Source organism: Lampetra fluviatilis, chromosome 48, assembly GCF_964198595.1.
Source record: "Lampetra fluviatilis chromosome 48, kcLamFluv1.1, whole genome shotgun sequence".
NCBI classification, from domain to species: Eukaryota; Metazoa; Chordata; class Hyperoartia; order Petromyzontiformes; family Petromyzontidae; genus Lampetra; species Lampetra fluviatilis.
Genome location: NC_136322.1, coordinates 2,586,348 through 2,607,500, shown reverse-complemented (window position 1 = coordinate 2,607,500; position 21,153 = coordinate 2,586,348). Strand labels below are relative to the sequence as shown.

Below are 21,153 nucleotides of genomic sequence, written 5' to 3'. Positions count from 1 at the left end.
CACCTGCGCAAGTGCTTCGAGAACATCGCCAGTGTGAGTGTCATCATGTGTGTGGTGTGAGTGGTGTGTGTGGTGTGTGTGGTGTGTGTGTGTGGTGTGTGTGTGGTGTGTGTGTGTGTGTGGTGTGTGTGTGTGTGGTGTGTGTGTGTGTGTGGTGTGAGGTGTGTGTGTGGTGTGTGTGATGTGAGTGGTGTGTGTGGTGTGTGGTGTGAGTGGTGTGTGTGGTGTGTGGTGTGTGTGTGTGGTGTGTGTGTGTGTGGTGTGTGTGTGGTGTGTGAGTGGTATGTGTGTGTGGTGTGTGCGTGGTGTGTGTGTGGTGTGTGGTGTGTGTGGTGTGTGTGTGGTGTGTGTGGTGTGAGTGGTGTGTGTGGTGTGTGTGTGTGGTGTGTGTGTGGTGTGTGTGTGGTGTGTGAGTGGTGTGTGTGTGATGTGTGGTGTGGTGTGTGCGTGGTGTGTGTGTGGTGTGTGTGGTGTGTGGTGTGTGTGGTGTGTGTGGTGTGTGTGTGGTGTGTGTGGTGTGTGTGTTGTGGTGTGTGTGGTGTGTGTGGTGTGTGTGTGGTATGTGTGGCGTGTGTGGTGTGTGGTGTGTGTGGTGTGTGTGTGGTGTGTGTGTGGTGTGTGTGGTGTGTGTGGTGTGTGTGTGTGGTGTGTGTGGTGTGTAGTGTGTGTGGTGTGTGTGGTGTGTGTGGTGTGGTGTGTGTGTGGGGTGAGTGTGAGGTGTGTGTGTGGTGTGTGTGGTGTGTGTGTGATGTGTGATGTGTGGTGTGGTGTGTGGTGTGTGTGTGGTGTGTGAGTGGTGTGTGTGTGATGTGTGATGTGTGGTGTGGTGTGTGGTGTGTGGTGTATGTGGTGTGTGTGTGGTGTGTGTGTGGTGTGTGAGTGGTGTGTGTGTGATGTGTGATGTGTGGTGTGGTGTGGTGTGTGGTGTGTGGTGTGTGGTGTATGTGGTGTGTGTGTGGTGTGTGTGTGGTGTGTGGTGTGTGTGTGGTGTGTGTGGTGTGTGTGTGGTGTGGTGTGTGTGGTGTGTGTGTGGTGTGTGTGGTGTGTGTGGTGTGTGGTGTGTGTGGTGTGTGTGTGGTGTGTGTGTGGTGTGTGTGGTGTGTGTGGTGTGTGTGGTGGTGTGTGTGTGGTGTGTGGTGTGTGTGGTGTGTGTGGTGTGTGTGGTTTGTGGTGGTGTGTGGTATGTGTGTGTTGTGTGTGGTGGTGTGTGGTGTGATGTGTGTGGTGTGTGTGTGGTGTGTGTGTGGTGTGCGTGGTGTGCGTGGTGTGCGTGGTGTGTGTGTGGTGTGTGGTGTGTGTGGTGTGTGGTGTGTGTGGTGTGTGTGGTGGTGTGTGTGTGGTGTGTGGTGTGTGTGGTGTGTGTGGTTTGTGGTGGTGTGTGGTGTGTGTGTAGTGTGTGTGGTGGTGTGTGGTGTGTGTGGTGTGTGTAGTGTGTGTGGTGTGTGTGTGGTGTGTGTGTGGTGTGTGTGTGTGGTGTGTGTGTGGTGTGAGTGTCATCATGTGTGTGTGGTGTGTGTGTGGTGTGTGTGTGATGTGTGGTGTGTGTGGTGTTTGTGGTGTGTGTGGTGTGTGGTGTGGTGTGTGTGGTGTGTGTGGTGTGTGTGTGGTGTGTGTGGTGTGTGTGGTGTGTGGTGTGTGTGTGGTGTGTGGTGTGTGTGGTGTGTGTGGTGTGTAGTGTGTGTGGTGTGTGTGTGGTGTGTGTGGTGGTGTGTGGTGTGTGTGTGGTGTGTGTGGTGTGGTGTGTGTGTGGGGTGAGTGTGAGGTGTGTGTGTGGTGTGTGTGTGATGTGTGATGTGTGGTGTGGTGTGTGGTGTGTGTGTGGTGTGTGTGTGGTGTGTGTGTGGTGTGTGAGTGGTGTGTGTGTGGTGTGTGTGTGATGTGTGATGTGTGGTGTGGTGTGTGGTGTGTGGTGTATGTGGTGTGTGTGTGGTGTGTGTGTGGTGTGTGTGTGGTGTGTGTGGTGTGTGTGTGGTGTGGTGTGTGTGGTGTGTGTGTGGTGTGTGTGGTGTGTGGTGTGTGTGGTGTGTGTGTGGTGTGGTGTGTGTGGTGTGTGTGTGGTGTGTGTGGTGTGTGGTGTGTGTGGTGTGAGTGTCATCATGTGTGTGTGGTGTGTGTGTGGTGTGTGTGGTGTGTGTGGTGTGTGTGTGGTGTGTGTGGTGTGTAGTGTGTGTGGTGTGTGTGGTGTGTGTGGTGTGGTGTGTGTGTGGGGTGAGTGTGAGGTGTGTGTGTGGTGTGTGTGGTGTGTGTGTGATGTGTGATGTGTGGTGTGGTGTGTGGTGTGTGTGTGGTGTGTGAGTGGTGTGTGTGTGATGTGTGATGTGTGGTGTGGTGTGTGGTGTGTGGTGTATGTGGTGTGTGTGTGTGTGTGGTGTGTGGTGTGTGTGTGGTGTGTGTGGTGTGTGTGTGGTGTGGTGTGTGTGGTGTGTGTGTGGTGTGTGTGGTGTGTGTGGTGTGTGGTGTGTGTGGTGTGTGTGTGGTGTGTGTGTGGTGTGTGTGGTGTGTGTGGTGTGTGGTGTGTGTGGTGTGTGTGGTGGTGTGTGTGTGGTGTGTGTGGTGTGTGGTGTGTGTGGTGTGTGTGGTTTGTGGTGGTGTGTGGTATGTGTGTGTTGTGTGTGGTGGTGTGTGGTGTGTGTGTGGTGTGTGTGGTGTGTGTGTGGTGTGTGTGTGTGGTGTGTGTGGTGTGAGTGTCATCATGTGTGTGTGGTGTGTGTGTGGTGTGTGTGTGATGTGTGGTGTGTGTGGTGTTTGTGGTGTGTGTGGTGTGTGTGTGGTGTGGTGTGTGGTGTGTGTGGTATGTGTGTGGTGTGTGTGTGGTGTGTGGTGTGTGTGTGGTGTGTGTGGTGTGTGTGGTGTGATGTGTGTGGTGTGTGTGTGGTGTGTGTGTGGTGTGCGTGGTGTGTGTGGTGTGTGTGTGTGGTGTGTGGTGTGTGTGGTGTGTGTGGTGTGTGGTGTGTGTGGTGGTGTGTGTGTGGTGTGTGGTGTGTGTGGTGTGTGTGGTGTGTGTGGTTTGTGGTGGTGTGTGGTGTGTGTGTAGTGTGTGTGGTGGTGTGTGGTGTGTGTGTGGTGTGTGTGGTGTGTGTAGTGTGTGTGGTGTGTGTGTGGTGTGTGTGTGGTGTGTGTGTGTGGTGTGTATGTGGTGTGAGTGTCATCATGTGTGTGTGGTGTGTGTGTGGTGTGTGTGTGATGTGTGGTGTGTGTGGTGTTTGTGGTGTGTGTGGTGTGTGTGTGGTGTGGTGTGTGTGGTGTGTGTGGTGTGTGTGTGGTGTGTGTGGTGTGTGTGGTGTGTGGTGTGTGTGTGGTGTGTGGTGTGTGTGGTGTGTGTGGTGTGTAGTGTGTGTGGTGTGTGTGGTGTGTGTGGTGTGTGTGTGGTGTGTGGTGGTGTGTGGTGTGTGTGTGGTGTGTGTGGTGTGGTGTGTGTGTGGGGTGAGTGTGAGGTGTGTGTGTGGTGTGTGTGTGATGTGTGGTGTGGTGTGTGGTGTGTGTGTGGTGTGTGTGTGGTGTGTGTGTGGTGTGTGAGTGGTGTGTGTGTGGTGTGTGTGTGATGTGTGATGTGTGGTGTGGTGTGTGGTGTGTGGTGTATGTGGTGTGTGTGTGGTGTGTGTGTGGTGTGTGGTGTGTGTGGTGTGTGTGTGGTGTGGTGTGTGTGGTGTGTGTGTGGTGTGTGTGGTGTGTGTGGTGTGTGGTGTGTGTGTGGTGTGTGTGTGGTGTGTGGTGTGTGTGGTGTGTGTGGTGTGTGTGTGGTGTGTGTGTGTGGTGTGTGTGTGGTGTGAGTGTCATCATGTGTGTGTGGTGTGTGTGTGATGTGTGGTGTGTGTGGTGTTTGTGGTGTGTGTGGTGTGTGTGTGGTGTGGTGTGTGGTGTGTGTGTGGTGTGTGTGTGGTGTGTGTGTGGTGTGTGTGGTGTGTGTGTGGTGTGATGTGTGTGGTGTGTGTGTGGTGTGTGTGTGGTGTGTGTGGTGTGTGTGGTGTGTGGTGTGTGTGGTGTGTGGTGTGTGTGGTGTGTGTGGTGGTGTGTGTGTGGTGTGTGTGGTGTGTGTGGTGTGTGTGGTTTGTGGTGGTGTGTGGTGTGTGTGTGGTGTGTGTGGTGGTGTGTGGTGTGTGTGTGGTGTGTGTGGTGTGTGTAGTGTGTGTGGTGTGTGTGTGGTGTGTGTGTGGTGTGTGTGTGTGGTGTGTGTGTGGTGTGAGTGTCATCATGTGTGTGTGGTGTGTGTGTGGTGTGTGTGTGATGTGTGGTGTGTGTGGTGTTTGTGGTGTGTGTGGTGTGTGTGGTGTGTGTGGTGTGTGTGTGGTGTGTGTGGTGTGTGTGGTGTGTGGTGTGTGTGTGGTGTGTGTGTGGTGTGGTGTGTGTGGTGTGTGAGGTGTGTGTTTGGTGTGTGTTGTGTGTGGTGTGTGGTATGTGTGGTGTGTGTGGTGGTGTGTGGTGTGTGTGTTGTGTGTGTGGTGTGTGTGGTGGTGTGTGGTGTGTGTGTGGTGTGTGTGGTGTGTGTGGTGTGTGTGGGGTGTGTATATGGTGTGTGTGGGGTGTGTGTGTGGTGTGTGTGTGTGGTGTGTGTGATGTGTGTGTGGTGTGTGTGTGTGGTGTGTGAGGTGTGTGTGTGTTGTGTGTGGTGTGTGGTGTGTGTGGTGTGTGTGTGGTGTGTGTGTGGTGTGTGTGTGTGGTGTGTGTGTGGTGTGAGTGTCATCATGTGTGTGTGGTGTGTGTGTGGTGTGTGTGTGATGTGTGGTGTGTGTGGTGTTTGTGGTGTGTGTGGTGTGTGTGTGGTGTGGTGTGTGTGGTGTGTGAGGTGTGTATGTGGTGTGTGTTGTGTGTGGTGTGTGTGGTGGTGTGTGGTGTGTGTGTGGTGTGTGTGGTGGTGTGTGGTGTGTGTGTGGTGTGTGTGGTGTGTGTGGGGTGTGTATGTGGTGTGTGTGGGGTGTGTGTGTGGTGTGTGTGTGTGGTGTGTGTGATGTGGGTGTGTGGTGTGTGTGTGTGGTGTGTGTTGTGTATGTATGTGTGTGGTGGTGAGTGTGGTGGTGAGTGTATGGTAAGTGTGGTGAGTGTGGTGGTGAGTGTGTGTGTGTGGTGTGTGTGGTGTGTGTGTGGTGTGTGTGGTGTGTGTGTGGTGTGTGTGGTGTGTGTGGTGTGTGTGGTTTGTGGTGGTGTGTGGTGTGTGTGTGGTGTGTGTGGTGGTGTGTGGTGTGTGTGGTGTGTGTAGTGTGTGTGGTGTGTGTGTGGTGTGTGTGTGGTGTGTGTGTGTGGTGTGTGTGTGGTGTGAGTGTCATCATGTGTGTGTGGTGTGTGTGTGGTGTGTGTGTGATGTGTGGTGTGTGTGGTGTTTGTGGTGTGTGTGGTGTGTGTGTGGTGTGGTGTGTGTGGTGTGTGTGGTGTGTGTGTGGTGTGTGTGGTGTGTGGTGTGTGTGGTGTGTGTGTGGTGTGTGTGGTGTGTGTGGTGTGTGGTGTGTGTGTGGTGTGTGTGTGGTGTGGTGTGTGTGGTGTGTGAGGTGTGTGTGTGGTGTGTGTTGTGTGTGGTGTGTGGTATGTGTGGTGTGTGTGGTGGTGTGTGGTGTGTGTGTGGTGTGTGTGGTGTGTGTGGTGGTGTGTGGTGTGTGTGTGGTGTGTGTGGTGTGTGTGGTGTGTGTGGTGTGTGTGGGGTGTGTATATGGTGTGTGTGGGGTGTGTGTGTGGTGTGTGTGTGTGGTGTGTGTGATGTTTGTGTGGTGTGTGAGGTGTGTGTGTGTTGTGTGTGGTGTGTGGTGTGTGTGGTGTGTGTGTGGTGTGTGTGTGGTGTGTGTGGTGTGTGTGTGGTGTGAGTGTCATCATGTGTGTGTGGTGTGTGTGTGGTGTGTGTGTGATGTGTGGTGTGTGTGGTGTTTGTGGTGTGTGTGGTGTGTGTGTGGTGTGGTGTGTGTGGTGTGTGAGGTGTGTGTGTGGTGTGTGTTGTGTGTGGTGTGTGGTGTGTGTGGTGTGTGTGGTGGTGTGTGGTGTGTGTGTGGTGTGTGTGGTGGTGTGTGGTGTGTGTGTGGTGTGTGTGGTGTGTGTGGGGTGTGTATGTGGTGTGTGTGGGGTGTGTGTGTGGTGTGTGTGTGTGATGTGGGTGTGTGGTGTGTGTGTGTGGTGTGTGTTGTGTATGTGTGTGTGTGGTGGTGAGTGTGGTGGTGAGTGTGTGGTAAGTGTGGTGAGTGTGGTGGTGAGTGTGTGTGTGTGGTGTGTGTGGTGTGTGTGGTGTGTGTGGTGTGTGTCTGTGTGTGGTGTATGTAGTGTATGTGTGGTGTGTGTGGTGGTGAGTGTAGTGGTGTGTGAGTGGTATGTGGTGTGTGTGGTGTGTGTGTGGTGAGTGTGTGTGGTGAGTGTGTGTGTGTGTGAGTGTGTGGTGAGTGTGGTGATGAGTGTGTGTGTGGTGTGTGTGTGGTGAGTGTGTGGTGTGTGTGTGTGGTGAGTGTGGTGGTGAGTGTGTGTGGTGAGTGTGGTGGTGAGTGTGTGTGGTGAGTGTGTGTGGTGAGTGTGTGGTGTGTGTGTGTGGTGAGTGTGTGTGGTGAGTGTGGTGGTGAGTGTGGTGGTGAGTGTGTGTGGTGAGTGTGTGTGGTGAGTGTGTGTGGTGAGTGAGTGTGGTGAGAGTGTGGTGTGTGTGTGTGTGTGGTGAGTATGTGTGGTGAGTGTGGTGGTGAGTGTGTGTGGTGAGTGTGTGTGGTGTGTGTGGTGTTTGTGGTGGTGAGTGTGGTGGTGAGTGTGGTGGTGAGTGTGTGTGGTGTGTGTGGTGTGTGTGGTGGTGAGTGTGGTGGTGAGTGTGGTGGTGAGTGTGGTGGTGAGTGAGTGTGGTGAGAGTGTGGTGTGTGTGTGTGTGTGGTGAGTATGTGTGGTGAGTGTGGTGGTGAGTGTGTGTGGTGTGTGTGGTGTTTGTGGTGGTGAGTGTGTGTGGTGAGTGTGTGGTGAGTGTGGTGGTGAGTGTGGTGGTGAGTGTGGTGGTGAGTGTGGTGGTGAGTGTGTGTGGTGAGTGTGTGTGGTGAGTGTGTGTGGTGAGTGAGTGTGGTGAGAGTGTGGTGTGTGTGTGTGTGTGGTGAGTATGTGTGGTGAGTGTGGTGGTGAGTGTGTGTGGTGAGTGTGTGTGGTGTGTGTGGTGTTTGTGGTGGTGAGTGTGGTGGTGAGTGTGGTGGTGAGTGTGTGTGGTGTGTGTGGTGTGTGTGGTGGTGAGTGTGGTGGTGAGTGTGGTGGTGAGTGTGGTGGTGAGTCTGTGTGTGTGTGTGTGGTACAGCTGGTGTTCCAGCAGGAGGAGTTGCTCATCACCCACATGGTGAGTTTTGAGGGTGAGCGCGTGGAGCTGGTGAGTGTGGTGAGTGTGTATGGTGAGTGTGGTGTGAGTGTGGTGTGTGTGTGGTGAGTGTGTGTGGTGTGTGTGTGTGGTGTGTGTGTGTGGTGTGTGTTGTGTATGTGTGTGTGTGGTGGTGAGTGTGGTGGTGAGTGTGTGGTGAGTGTGGTGAGTGTGTGTGTGTGTGTGGTGTGTGTGGTGTGTGTGGTGTGTGTCTGTGTGTGGTGTGTGTAGTGTGTGTGTGGTGTGTGTGTGTGGTGAGTGTGGTGGTGAGTGATTGTGTGGTGACTGTGGTGGTGAGTGTGTGTGGTGAGTGTGTGTGGTGAGTGTGTGGTGAGTGTGTGTGGTGAGTGTGTGTGTGAGTGTGTGGTGAGTGTGGTGATGAGTGTGTGTGTGGTGTGTGTGTGGTTAGTGTGTGTGGTGAGTGTGTGGTGTGTGTGTGTGGTGAGTGTGGTGGTGAGTGTGTGTGGTGAGTGTGGTGGTGAGTGTGTGTGGTGAGTGTGTGTGGTGAGTGTGTGGTGTGTGTGTGTGGTGAGTGTGGTGGTGAGTGTGTGTGGTGAGTGTGGTGGTGAGTGTGGTGGTGAGTGTGTGTGGTGAGTGTGTGTGGTGAGTGTGTGTGGTGAGTGTGTGGTGTGTGTGTATGGTGAGTGTGGTGGTGAGTGTGTGTGGTGAGTGTGGTGGTGAGTGTGTGTGGTGAGTGTGTGTGGTGTGTGTGGTGTTTGTGTGTGGTGAGTGTGGTGGTGAGTGTGGTGGTGAGTGTGGTGGTGAGTGTGGTGGTGAGTGTGGTGGTGAGTGTGGTGGTGAGTCTGTGTGTGTGTGTCAGGTACAAATGGTGTTCCAGCAGGAGGAGTTGCTCATCACCCACATGGTGAGTGGTGAGGGTGAGCGCGTGGAGCTGGTGAGTGTGGTGAGTGTGTGTGGTGAGTGTGGTGTGTGTGTGGTGAGTGTGTGTGGTGTGTGTGTGAGTGTGATGAGTCTGTGAGTGTGGTGTGTGTGTGTTATGTGTGTGGTGTGTGGTGTGTGTGTGGTGTGTGTGGTGGTGAGTGTGGTGGTGAGTGTGTGTGGTGTGTATGTGTGTGTTGCAGCTGGTGTTTCAGCAGAGTTGCTCATCACCCACATGGTGAGTGGCGAGGGTGAGTGTGTGTGATGATGGGTGTGTGTGTGTGTGAGTGATGATGAGTGTGAGTGGTGAGTGTGGTGGTGGTGTGTGTAGTACAGCTGGTGTTTCAGCAACAGCAGCAGGAGTTGCTCATCACCCACATGGTGAGTGGTGAGGGTGAGCGTGTGTGTGTGGTGTGTGTGATGATGAGTGTGAGTTGTGAGTGTGGTGGTGGTGTGTGTGTGGTGCAGCTGGTGTTTCAGCAGCAGGAGTTGCTCATCACCCACATGGTGAGTGGCGAGGGTGAGTGCGTGGTGTGTGTGGTGTGTGTGGTGAGTGTGTGGTGATGAGTGTGGTGATGAGTCTGTGTGTGTTGCAGCTGGTGTTCCAGCAGCAACAGCACGAGTTGCTCATCACCCACATGGTGAGTGGTGAGGGTGAGCGCGTGGAGCTGGTCCGCCCGCTGGCGCCGCGTGGCAACGTGGAGGACTGGCTGCTGGAGGTGGAACGCGCCATGAGGGACAGCGTGCGGGATGGCGTCGCTCGCTCACTCGCTGCCTACCCCACCGTGAGTCACTCACCACTCGCTCACTCACTCACTCACCCACTCACTCACTCACTCACTCACTCACCCATTCACCCACTCATCACCCACTCACTCACTCACCCACTCACCACCCACTCACTCACTCACCCACTCACCCACTCACTCACTCACACACTCGCTCACTCACTCACTCACTAGGCCACTCACTCACTCACTCGCTAGGTCACTCACTCACTCACTCGCTAGGTCACTCACTCACTCACTCACACACTCACCCACTCACTCACTCACACACTCGCTCGCTCACTCACTCACTAGGCCACTCACTCACTCGCTAGGTCACTCACTCACTCACTCACTCGCTAGGTCACTCACTCACTCACCCACTCACTCACCCTCTCACTCACCAGGTCACTCACCCACTCACTAGGTCACTCGCTCGCTCACTCACTCACTCACTCACTAGGTCACTCACTCACTCACTCACTCACTAGGTCACTCACTCACTCACTCACCCATTCACTCACTCACACACTCACTCACTAGGTCACTCGCTCACTCACTCACTCACTCACTCACTCACCCACTCATCACCCACTCACTCACTCACCCACTCACCCACTCACTCACTCACTCACACACTCGCTCGCTCACTCACTCACTCACTAGGCCACTCACTCACTCACTCACTCGCTAGGTCACTCACTCACTCACTCGCTAGGTCACTCACTCACTCACACTGTACCCACTCACTCACTCACTTACTCACTCACCCACTCACTCACTCACACACTCGCTCGCTCACTCACTCACTAGGCCACTCACTCACTCACTTGCTAGGTCACTCACTCACTCACTCGCTAGGTCACTCACTCACTCACCCACTCACTCACCCTCTCACTCACCAGGTCACTCACCCACTCACTAGGTCACTCGCTCGCTCACTCACTCACTCACCCATTCACTCACTCACCCACTCACTCACTAGGTCACTCGCTCACTCACTCACCCACTCACTCACTCACCACTCACTCACTCACCACTCACTCACTCACTCACTCACTCACACACTCGCTCGCTCGCTCACTCACTAGGCCACTCACCCACTCACTCACTCACTCACTCACCTACTCACTCACTGACTCACTCACCCACTCACTCACTCACTCACTCACTCACTCACTCACTCACTCACTCACTCACCCACTCACTCACTCACTCACCCACTCACCCACTCACTCACTCACCCACTCACTCACTCACCCACTCACTCACCCACTCACTCACCATCTCACTCACTCACTCACTCACTCACCATCTCACTCACTCACTCACTCACTCACTCACCCACTCACCCACTCACTCACTCACTCACCCACTCACTCACCCACTCACCCACTCACTCACTCACTCACCCACCCACTCCCTCTCTAGGCAGGGCTTGTCTCTCTCTCTAGTCAGGGAGTGAGTTGGTGAGTGAGCTGGTGAGTGAGTGGGTGAGCGAGCTGGTGAGTGAGCGGGTGGGCGAGCTGGTGAGTGAGTGGGTGAGTGATTTGGTGAGTGAGCTGGTGAGTGAGTGAGTGAGTGGGTGAGCGAGCTGGTGAGTGAGCGGGTGGGCGAGCTGGTGAGCGAGTGGGTGAGTGAGCTGGTGAGCGAGCCAGGGCTTGTCCCCACTCTGCGTCGTGTTCCCACAGACCCCCCGAGGCAGCTGGGTGCTTCAGTGGCCCGGGCAGATCGTCATCGCCGGGTGCCAGACGTTCTGGACGCAGGAGGTGACCCGCTCCATCGAGGACGGGGAGCTCTCCTCCAGGCTCACTCCGCTGCTGGCTGGACAGGCGAGTCTCCGATATAATCATCATCATCATCACCATCATCACCATCATCAACACCATCATCAACATCATCATCATCACCATCATCACCATCATCATCACCATCATCAACATCATCACCAGTGTCACCATCATCATCAACATCATCATCACTATCAACCAGCATTATCATCATCATCATCACCATCAACAACAACTGCCATTCGCCACTAAGTGGCGGTGACGTCACCACGGCGCTTGTGCCAGGCCATGTGCACCTTGAGGCCACGTGAAGTGTCGAATGCCCGCTGGCAATAGGTCCGGGGCAGACCCAGCAGGTGCCACGGGTCGACTGACTGAGATGACCGAGATGACTGGCTGTGCCACCTAATGTGCCGAACAAAAGCTGTTTGGGCATGCGGTGGCTGGGCATGCGGGCTACATGACCCAGCCAACGCAGCCTTGCCTGCCGGAGGAGCTCACCGATGGGACTTTGTCCAGATCTTTCAAGGATATGTGAGCTCCTCACACAATCCAGCCTGGTTAAACCCAGGATGGATCGTAGGCAGGCCAGCCTAAATGTTTCTAACCGGTGAAGATGCTCCATTAGGGGGGTCCACGTTTCGCAAGCGTAGAGAAGGGAGGGAATGACCGTGGCCGAGAAGACCTGAAGCTTCGTGTGGAGCGACAGACCAGGTAGCTTCCACACAGCGTTACGCAATCCGATGTAAAGATATTGCCGCTCGACTGATTCGGAGTGAGACCTCTGCTGTCAAACCGGAGCCGGTCATAAGCACACTGCCCAGGTATGGGAAACTCTCCACTCTCTCCACTACTGCCCCATCACCGATTGGGAGTTGTGTCCGATGGTACAAAATACCCAGGCAGGTGCTTAGTTTTGGTGGGGCTGATGGTAAGGCCCCACCTCTTGGTAGCACACTCCAGGTTTAGCAGAACCTCCAACTCCTCCTCTGAGTGAGTGGCATACATAACATGGTTGACCAATAGGGAGCCATCCCTTGACCGCACCCGGCCATCGATCAGCCTCCCATTTATCTGTACCAGATAGAAATTCCTCCGGTGCAGCCATCGAAGGGGTCAGGAACTACGTGGTTGAAATAGATGTTAAATAATGTTGGAGCCAGAGGACATCCCTGTGAACAGGGAATGGCTCCAACTCTGTGTAGTGAGTCTGTGGGTCTCTATGTGATGAGTCTGTGGGTCTCTGTGTGATGAGTCTGTGGGTCTCTGTGTGGTGAGTCTGTGGGTCTCTGTGTGGTGAGTCTGTGGGTCTCTGCGTGGTGGGTCTGTGGGTCTCTGTGTGGTGAGTCTGGGTCTCTGTGTGATGAGTCTGTGGGTCTCTGTGTGGTGAGTCTGTGGGTCTCTGTGTAGTGAGTCTGCGGGTCTCTGTGTGGTGAGTCTGTGGGTCTCTGTGTGATGAGTCTGTGGGTCTCTGTGTAGTGAGTCTGTGGGTCTCTGTGTGATGAGTCTGTGGGTCTCTGCGTGATGAGTCTGTGGGTCTCTGTGTGGTGAGTCTGTGGGTCTCTGTGTGGTGAGTCTGTGGGTCTCTGTGTGATGAGACTGTGGGTCTCTGTGTGATGAGTCTGTGGGTCTCTGTGTAGTGAGTCTGTGGGTCTCTGTGTGGTGAGTCTGTGGGTCTCTGCGTGATGAGTCTGTGGGTCTCTGTGTGGTGAGTCTGTGGGTCTCTGTGTGGTGAGTCTGTGGGTCTCTGTGTGGTGAGTCTGTGGGTCTCTGTGTGATGAGTCTGTGGGTCTCTGTGTAGTGAGTCTGTGGGTCTCTGTGTGGTGAGTCTGTGGGTCTCTGTGTGGTGAGTCTGCGGGTCTCTGTGTAGTGAGTCTATGGGTCTCTGTTTGGTGAGTCTGTGGGTCTCTGTGTGACGAGTCTGTGTGTCTCTGTGTCGTGAGTCTGTGGGTCTCTGTGTGGTGAGTATGTGGGTCTCTGTGTGGTGAGTCTGTGGGTCTCTGTGTGGTGAGTCTGTGGGTCTCTGTGTAGTGAGTCTATGGGTCTCTGTTTGGTGAGTCTGTGGGTCTCTGTGTGATGAGTCTGTGTGTCTTTGTGTGGTGAGTCTGTGGGTCTCTGTGTGGTGAGTATGTGGGTCTCTGTGTGGTGAGTCTGTGGGTCTCTGTGTGGTGAGTCTGTGTGTCTGTGTGGTGAGTCTCACCCTCACCCCTCACCCACTCCTCAGCTGGCTGAGCTGGTGGCGCTCGTGCGTGGTGAGCTGACTCGCTCCCAGCGTGCCGTGCTCTCCGCACTCATCGTGGTGGAGGTTCACGCCCAGGACGTGGTGGGGGCCTTGGTGCGGGAGGACGTCTCCTCCACCAACGACTTTGAGTGGATCAGCCAACTCAGGTAGCCCCCTAGCCCCCTGTAGCCAGGGGCTAAGGGGGGCTGGGTGGGTCTCTGGGCTGGGTGGGTCTGTGGGCTGTGTGGGTCTATAGGCTGTGTGAGTCTGGGCTGTGTGAGTCTATGGGCTGGCTGAGTCTCTGGGCTGGGTGTGTCTCTGGGCTGTGTGTGCCCCAGGTACTACTGGAGCCAGGAGGATCTGGTTGTGCGGGCCGTGAACGCTGAGTTCCTCTATGGCTACGAGTACCTGGGGAACTCGGGGCGACTTGTCATCACCCCGCTCACCGATCGGTGAGCAGCGACGGTGGGCGGTGGCACACTCACCCACTCAGCCACTCACTCACTCACTCACCCGCTCAGCCACTCATCCATTCGCTCATCTACCCACCCACCCAGTCACCCACTGACTCACATGCACTCTCACGTACTCAGCCACTCACTCATCCACCCACCCAGTCACCCACTGACTGACCCACTCAGCCCCTCGCTCACATGCACACTCACCCACTCAGCCACTCACTCACCCACCTACTCACCTGCTCACTCACCCACTCAGCCACTCGCTCACCAGCTCACTCACTCACCCGCTCACTCACCCGCTCACTCACCCGTCCACTCACTCATCCACTCACTCATCCACCCACTCACCCACTGACTCACTCACTCACCCACCCACTCACTCACACACTGACTCACTCACTCACTCACCCATTCACCGGCTTACTCACCCACTCACTCAACCACCCGCTCACGCACTCACTCACTCACTCACACACCCAATCACTCACACACTCACTTACTCACACCACCACTCACTCAACCACTCACTCACACACGAACTCACATACCCACTCACCCACTCACCCATACACTCACCCATACACACACTCACCTCCACTTCTTTCTCTCCCGGCCATCCCCACCATCACCACCGTCACCATCACCGTCACCACCACCACCGTCACCACCACCACCACCATCACCACTACCGTCACCACCACCACCATCACTACCGTCGTCACCACCACCGTCACCACCACCACCGTCACCACCTTCACCGTCACCACCACCGTCACCACCACCATCACCGTCACCGTCACCACCACCGTCACCACCACCACCACCATCACCACCGTCACCACCGTCACCACCGTCACCACCACCACCGTCACCACCACCACCACCACCACCATCACCACCATCACCACCACCGTCACCACCACCGTCACCACCACCACCACCCCCACCACCACCAGGTGCTACCTGACCCTGACGGGGGCGCTGCACCTCAAGTTTGGCGGTGCCCCGGCCGGCCCGGCGGGCACCGGCAAGACGGAGACCACCAAGGACCTGGGCAAGGCGCTGGCCGTGCAGACGGTCGTCTTCAACTGCTCCGACCAGCTCGACTACCTGGCCATGGGCAAGCTGCTCAAGGGCCTGGCCAGGTGAGGGGCTAGGAGGGGCTAGGAGGGGCGTGGCTAGGAGGGGGCGTGGCCAGGAGGGGCGTGGCTAGGAAGGGGCGTGGCTAGGAGGGGGGCGTGGCTAGGAGGGGGCGTGACTAGGAGGGGCGTGGCTAAGAGGGGCGTGGCTAAGAGGGGCGTGGCTAAGAGGGGCGTGGCTAGGAAGGGGCGTGGCTAGGAGGGGCGTGGCTAGGAGGGCCGTGGCTAGGAGGGGGCGTGGCTAGGAGGGGGCGTGGCTAGGAGGGGCGTGGCTAGGAGGGGGCGTGGCTAGGAGGGGGCGTGGCTGGGAGGGGGCGTGGCTGGGAGGGGGCGTGGCTGGGAGGGGGCGTGGCTAGGAGGGGGCGTGGCTAAACGGGGGCGTGGCTAAGAGGGGGCGTGGCTAAGAGGGGGCGTGGCTAAACGGGGGCGTGGCTAAGAGGGGACGTGGCTAAGAGGGGGCGTGGCTAGGAGGGGGCGTGGCTAGGAAGGGGCGTGGCTAGGAGGGGGCGTGGCTGGGAGGGGGCGTGGCTAAGAGGGGGCGTGGCTAAGAAGGGCGTGGCTAAGAGGGGGCGTGGCTAGGAGGGGGCGTGGCTAGGAGGGGGGCGTGGCTAGGAGGGGGCGTGGCTAGTAGGGGGCGTGGCTAGGAGGGGGCGTGGCTAGTAGGGGGCGTGGCTAGGAGGGGGCGTGGCTAGTAGGGGGCGTGGCTAGGAGGGGGCGTGGCTAGGAGGGGCGTGGCTAGGAGGGGCGTGGCTAGGAGGGGGCGTGGCTAGGAGGGGGCGTGGCTAGGAGGGGGCGTGGCTAGGAGGGGGCGTGGCTAGGAGGGGGCGTGGCTAGGAGGGGGCGTGGCTATGAGGGGGCGTGGCTAGGAGGGGGCGTGGCTAGGAGGGGGCGTGGCTAGGAGGGGCGTGGCTATGAGGGGCGTGGCTAGGAGGGGGCGTGGCTAGGAGGGGGCGTGGCTAGGAGGGGGCGTGGCTAGGAGGGGGCGTGGCTAGGAGGGGGCGTGGCTAGGAGGGGGCGTGGCTAGGAGGGGGCGTGGCTAGGAGGGGCGTGGCTAGGAGGGGGCGTGGCTAGGAGGGGGCGTGGCTAGGAGGGGGCGTGGCTAGGAGGGGGCGTGGCTAGGAGGGGGCGTGGCTAGGAGGGGGCGTGGCTAGGAGGGGGCGTGGCTAGGAGGGGGCGTGGCTAGGAGGGGGCGTGGCTAGGAGGGGGCGTGGCTAGGAGGGGGCGTGGTGGTGTGATGGTGATACTGGTGGTGGTTGTGGTCGTGGTGGTGGTGATACTGGTGGTGGTGGTGGTGATACTGATGGTGGTGGCGGTGATACTGATGGTGGTGGTGGTGATACTGATGGTGGTGATACTGATGGTGGTGGTGGTGATACTGATGGTGGTTGTGGTGATACTGATGGTGGTGGTGATACTGATGGTGGTGTTGGTGATACTGATGGTGGTGGTGGTGATACTGATGGTGGTGGTGGTGATACTGATGGTGGTTGTGGTGATACTGATGGTTGTGGTGGTGATACTGATGGTGGTGATACTGATGGTGGTGGTGATATTGGTGGTGGTGGTGGTGATACTGATGATGGTGGTGGTGATACTGATGGTGGTGGTGATACTGATGGTGGTGGTGGTGATACTGATGGTGGTTGTGGTGATACTGATGGTGGTGGTGATACTGATGGTGGTGGTGGTGATACTGATGGTGGTTGTGGTGATACTGATGGTGGTGGTGGTGGTGATACTGATGGTTGTTGTGGTGGTGGTGATACTGGTGGTGGTGGTGGTGATACTGATGATGGTGGTGGTGATACTGATGGTTGTTGTGGTGGTGATACTGATGGTTGTTGTGGTGGTGGTGGTGATACTGATAGTTGTTGTGGTGATACTGATGGTGGTGGTGGTGGTGGTTGTGGTGATACTGATGGTGGTGGTGCTGATGGTGGTGATGCTGATGGTGGTGGTGGTGATACTGATGGTGGTTGTGGTGATACTGATGGTGGTGATACTGATGGTGGTTGTGGTGATACTGATGGTGGTGGTGATACTGATGGTGGTGTTGGTGATACTGATGGTGGTGGTGGTGATACTGATGGTGGTGGTGGTGATACTGATGGTGGTTGTGGTGATACTGATGGTTGTGGTGGTGATACTGATGGTGGTGATACTGATGGTGGTGGTGATATTGGTGGTGGTGGTGGTGATACTGATGATGGTGGTGGTGATACTGATGGTGGTGGTGATACTGATGGTGGTGGTGGTGATACTGATGGTGGTTGTGGTGATACTGATGGTGGTGGTGATACTGATGGTGGTGGTGGTGATACTGATGGTTGTTGTGGTGGTGGTGATACTGGTGGTGGTGGTGGTGATACTGATGATGGTGGTGGTGATACTGATGGTTGTTGTGGTGGTGATACTGATGGTTGTTGTGGTGGTGGTGGTGGTGATACTGATAGTTGTTGTGGTGATACTGATGGTGGTGGTGGTGGTGGTGGTTGTGGTGATACTGATGGTGGTGGTGCTGATGGTGATGGTGGTGATACTGGTGGTGGTGGTGGTGATACTGATGGTGGTGGTGTTGATACTGATGGTGGTTGTGGTGATACTGATGGTGGTGATACTGATGGTGGTGATGCTGATGGTGGTGGTGATGCTGATGGTGGTGGTGGTGGTGGTGATACTGATGGTTGTTGTGGTGATACTGATGGTGGTGATACTGATGGTGGTGGTTATACTGATTTTGGTGGTGATATTGGTGGTGGTGGTGGTGATATTGGTGGTGGTGGTGATACTGGTGGTGGTGATACTGATGGTGGTGGTGGTGATACTGATGGTGGTGGTGGTGATACTGATGGTGGTGGTGATACTGGTGGTGGTGGTGATACTGATGGTGGTGGTGGTGATACTGATGGTGGTGGTGGTGATACTGATGGTGGTGGTGGTGATACTGATGGTGGTGGTGGTGATATTGGTGGTGGTGGTGATATTGGTGGTGGTGGTGGTGATACTGATGATGGTGGTGGTGATACTGATGGTGGTGGTGATACTGATGGTGGTGGTGGTGATACTGATGGTTGTTGTGGTGATACTGATGGTAGTGGTACTGGTTGTTGTGGTGATACTGATGGTTGTTGGTGGTGATACTGATGGTAGTGGTGATACTGATGGTTGTTGTTGTGGTGGTGGTCGTGGTGGTTATCTCCGTGCCCCAGTGCCGGCGCCTGGGCCTGCTTTGACGAGTTTAACCGGATCGACGTGGAGGTGCTCTCCGTGGTGGCTCAGCAGATCACCACCATCCAGAGGGCCCAGCAACAGCGGGTCAGAGCACAACCACGGACACCGACTCTGACGAGATGTTAACTACCTCGCCTGGTCTACAGGAGGTCGTGGGTTCGATCCCGACCCTGACGAGATGTTAACTACCTCGCCTGGTGTGCAGGAGGTCGTGGGTTCGATCGCGACCCTGACGATGCCTGGAGAGAGAGAGAGACGCAGACTCCAAATATACATCAGCAGGCATTGTGGAGGTCGGGATCGAACCCACGACCTCCTGTAGACCAGGCGAGGTAGTTAACATCTCCTAGCCACTAGCCACAGCTACAGACAAAGGTCTCCCAGGGCAAGTGCTGCCAGTAGCTGCAGCAGTGGGTTAGAGCGGCAGCTACAGACAAATGTCCCCCAGCATGACCCTAGGGGACCTTTGCCTGTAGCTGTGTAATACCAGAGCCCGCTACTCTGTCTCCCCCCGTGTCCCCCTCCCTCCTTCCCCCCTACCCTCCCTCCCCTCCCCTCTTCCCTCCCTCCCCTCCGTCTCCCCCTCTCCCCCATCCTTCCCTCTCTCCCTCCCCCTCCCTCTCCCTGCCTCTCTCCCTCTTCCCTACCCCACCCTCCCTCCCTCCTCCCTCCCACCCTCCCTCCCACCCCGTCTCTCCCTCCCCCTCCCCCTCCCTCCCCCCTTCCCTCCCTCCCCCCGCGTCCCCCCCCCTCCCCCCCCGTAGGTGTCCCGCTTCATGTTCGAGGGGGTGGAGATCCCGCTGGTGACGTCGTGCGCCGTCTTCATCACCATGAACCCCGGATACGCAGGACGCACCGAGCTGCCCGACAACCTCAAGGTGAAGACTCACGCAGAGTGACTCACTCAGAGTGACTCACGCAGAGCGACTCACACAGAGCGACTCACACAGAGTGACTCACACAGAGTGACTCACACAGAGTGACTCACGCAGAGTGGTGGGAGTGGTTGGAGTGGTTGGAGTGGTTTGAGTGATCAGAATCGCCTTAAGGGGGGTCGAAGTGGTCGGAATCGCCTTAGGGATCGTAGTGGTTGGAATCGTCGGAGTGGTTAGAGTGGTCTGAATCGTCGGAACCATCGGGACCGTGCAAGAGCACTTGCCCCTACAGCCCTGTTGAAGCTCCTTGGTTCACCTTTGTCTTTGTGTTTCTGGTGCTGTTAAGAGCACTTGCCCCTACGGCCCTGTTGAAGGCTACCCAGGGAACCTTTGTCTTTGTGTCTCTGGTGCTGTTAAGAGCACTTGCCCCTACGGCCCTGTTGAAGGCTACCCAGGGGACCTTTGTCTTTGTGTCTCTGGTGCTGTTAAGAGCACTTGCCCCTACGGCCCTGTTGAAGGCTACCCAGGGGACCTTTGTGTTTCTGGTGCTGTTAAGGACACTTGCCCCTACGGCCCTGTTGAGGCTACCCAGGGGACCTTTGTCTGTGTATCTCTGGTGCTGTTAAGAGCACTTGCTCCTACGTCCCTGTTGAGGCTACCCGGGGGACCTTTGTCTTTGTGTCTGCGCTACTCTTCAGAGCACTTGCCCCTCCCTCCGGCTCTTGTAAAGGCTACCCGGGGGACCTTTGTCTTTGTGTCTGCGCTACTGCTCAGAGCACTTGCCCCCCCCCCCCCCCCGCGGCTCTCGTGAAGGCTACCTGGGGCACCTTTGTCTGTGCGCCAGGCGCTGTTCCGCCCCGTGGCGATGATGGTGCCCGACTATGCGATGATCGCACGGATCTCCCTCTACTCGTTCGGCTTCGACGACGCCGGCCTACTGGCCAAGAAGATCACCACCACGTTCAAGCTGGCGTCGGAGCAGCTCAGCTCGCAGGTAAGTGGGGAGACACGCGGAGACTTGGAGAGACACGCGGAGACACGGGGAGACACGCAGGGAGACACGGGGAGACACGTGGGGAGACACACGGGGAGACACACAGAGACTCAGAGAGACACGGGGAGACACACGGGGAGACACACGGGGAGACACGGGGAGAGACACAGGGAGACACGGCATGCTGGCCAAGAAGATCACCACCACGTTCAAGCTCGCGTCGGAGCAGCTCAGCTCACAGGTGAGTGGGGAGACACGGAGACACGGGGAGACACGGGGAGAGACACGGGGAGACAGACGGGGAGACACGGGGAGACGCCGGCATGCTGGCCAAGAAGATCACCACCACATTCAAGCTCGCGTCGGAGCAGCTCAGCTCACAGGCGAGCCGGGAGACACGCAGGGAGACACGCAGGGAGACACGTGGAGACAGACGGGGAGACACGGGGAGACACGGGGAGCCACGGGGAGACACGGGGAGACACGGAGAGACTCGGAGAGACACACGGAGACTCGGAGACACACGGGGAGACACGGGGAGACACGGGGAGAGACACGAGGAGACTCGGGGAGAAACGCGGGGACTCGGAGAGACACGGGGAGACACGCGGGGACTCGGAGACACGCGGGGAGACACGGGGAGACACGGGGACACGGAGAGACACGGGGAGACACGCGGGGAGACACGCGGGGAGACACGGGGAGACACGGGGAGACACGCGGGGAGACACGCGGGGAGACACGCGGGGAGACACGCAGAGAGACACGTGGGGAGACACACGGGGAGACACGGGGAGACACACGGGGAGAGATGCGGGGAGACACACGGAGACACGCGGAGACACGGGGAGACACAGAGACACACGGAGACACACGGGGAGACACGCGGGAAGACACGGAGACACGCGGGGAGACACGCGGAGACACACGGGGAGACACGGAGACACGCGGGGAGACACCATCATCACCATCATCACCACCACCACCACCATAACCACCATCACCACCGCCATCATCACCAACAACACCATCACCACCATCACCACCACCACCACCACAACCACCAACACTACCACCACCAACAACACCACCACCATCACAACACCAACACCACCACCAACAACACCACCACCATCACCACCACCAACACCACCAACATCACCATCACCACCAACACCACCATCACCACTACCACCACCAACAACACCACCACCATCACCAACACAGCCACCAACAACACCACCACCATCACCACCATCACCATCACCACCATCACCACCACAACCACCACCACCACCATCACCACCACCACAACCACCACCGCTGCCCTCTGCCACGTCTGCGTCTAGGACCACTACGACTTTGGCATGAGGGCCGTGAAGACGGTGATCTCCACTGCCGGCAATCTCAAACGGGAGCAGCCACACATGGACGAGGTGGGTGTGAGGGTGTGTGTCTGTGTGTGTGTCTTTGTGTGTTCACGTGTGTGGAGTATGTCTGTGTGTGTGTCT

General features: G+C 56.9%; 1 protein-coding gene across 1 annotated transcript in view; it reads left to right on the top strand.

Annotated features, from left to right (window-relative positions):
- The window catches only part of DNAH1 (dynein axonemal heavy chain 1), a 184,833-nt gene that overhangs the window by 45,539 nt on the left and 118,141 nt on the right, over positions 1-21,153 (top strand). Inside the window, exons 25-34 of the mRNA XM_078877706.1 lie at positions 1-33; positions 8,761-8,949; positions 10,623-10,763; positions 12,946-13,109; positions 13,281-13,394; positions 14,360-14,548; positions 17,752-17,857; positions 18,538-18,651; positions 19,493-19,642; positions 20,992-21,078. The exon at positions 1-33 is cut by the window's left edge and continues 73 nt beyond it. Coding sequence (XP_078733832.1) covers positions 1-33; positions 8,761-8,949; positions 10,623-10,763; positions 12,946-13,109; positions 13,281-13,394; positions 14,360-14,548; positions 17,752-17,857; positions 18,538-18,651; positions 19,493-19,642; positions 20,992-21,078 — 1,287 coding nt within the window. The remainder of the gene's footprint in view (positions 34-8,760; positions 8,950-10,622; positions 10,764-12,945; positions 13,110-13,280; positions 13,395-14,359; positions 14,549-17,751; positions 17,858-18,537; positions 18,652-19,492; positions 19,643-20,991; positions 21,079-21,153) is intronic.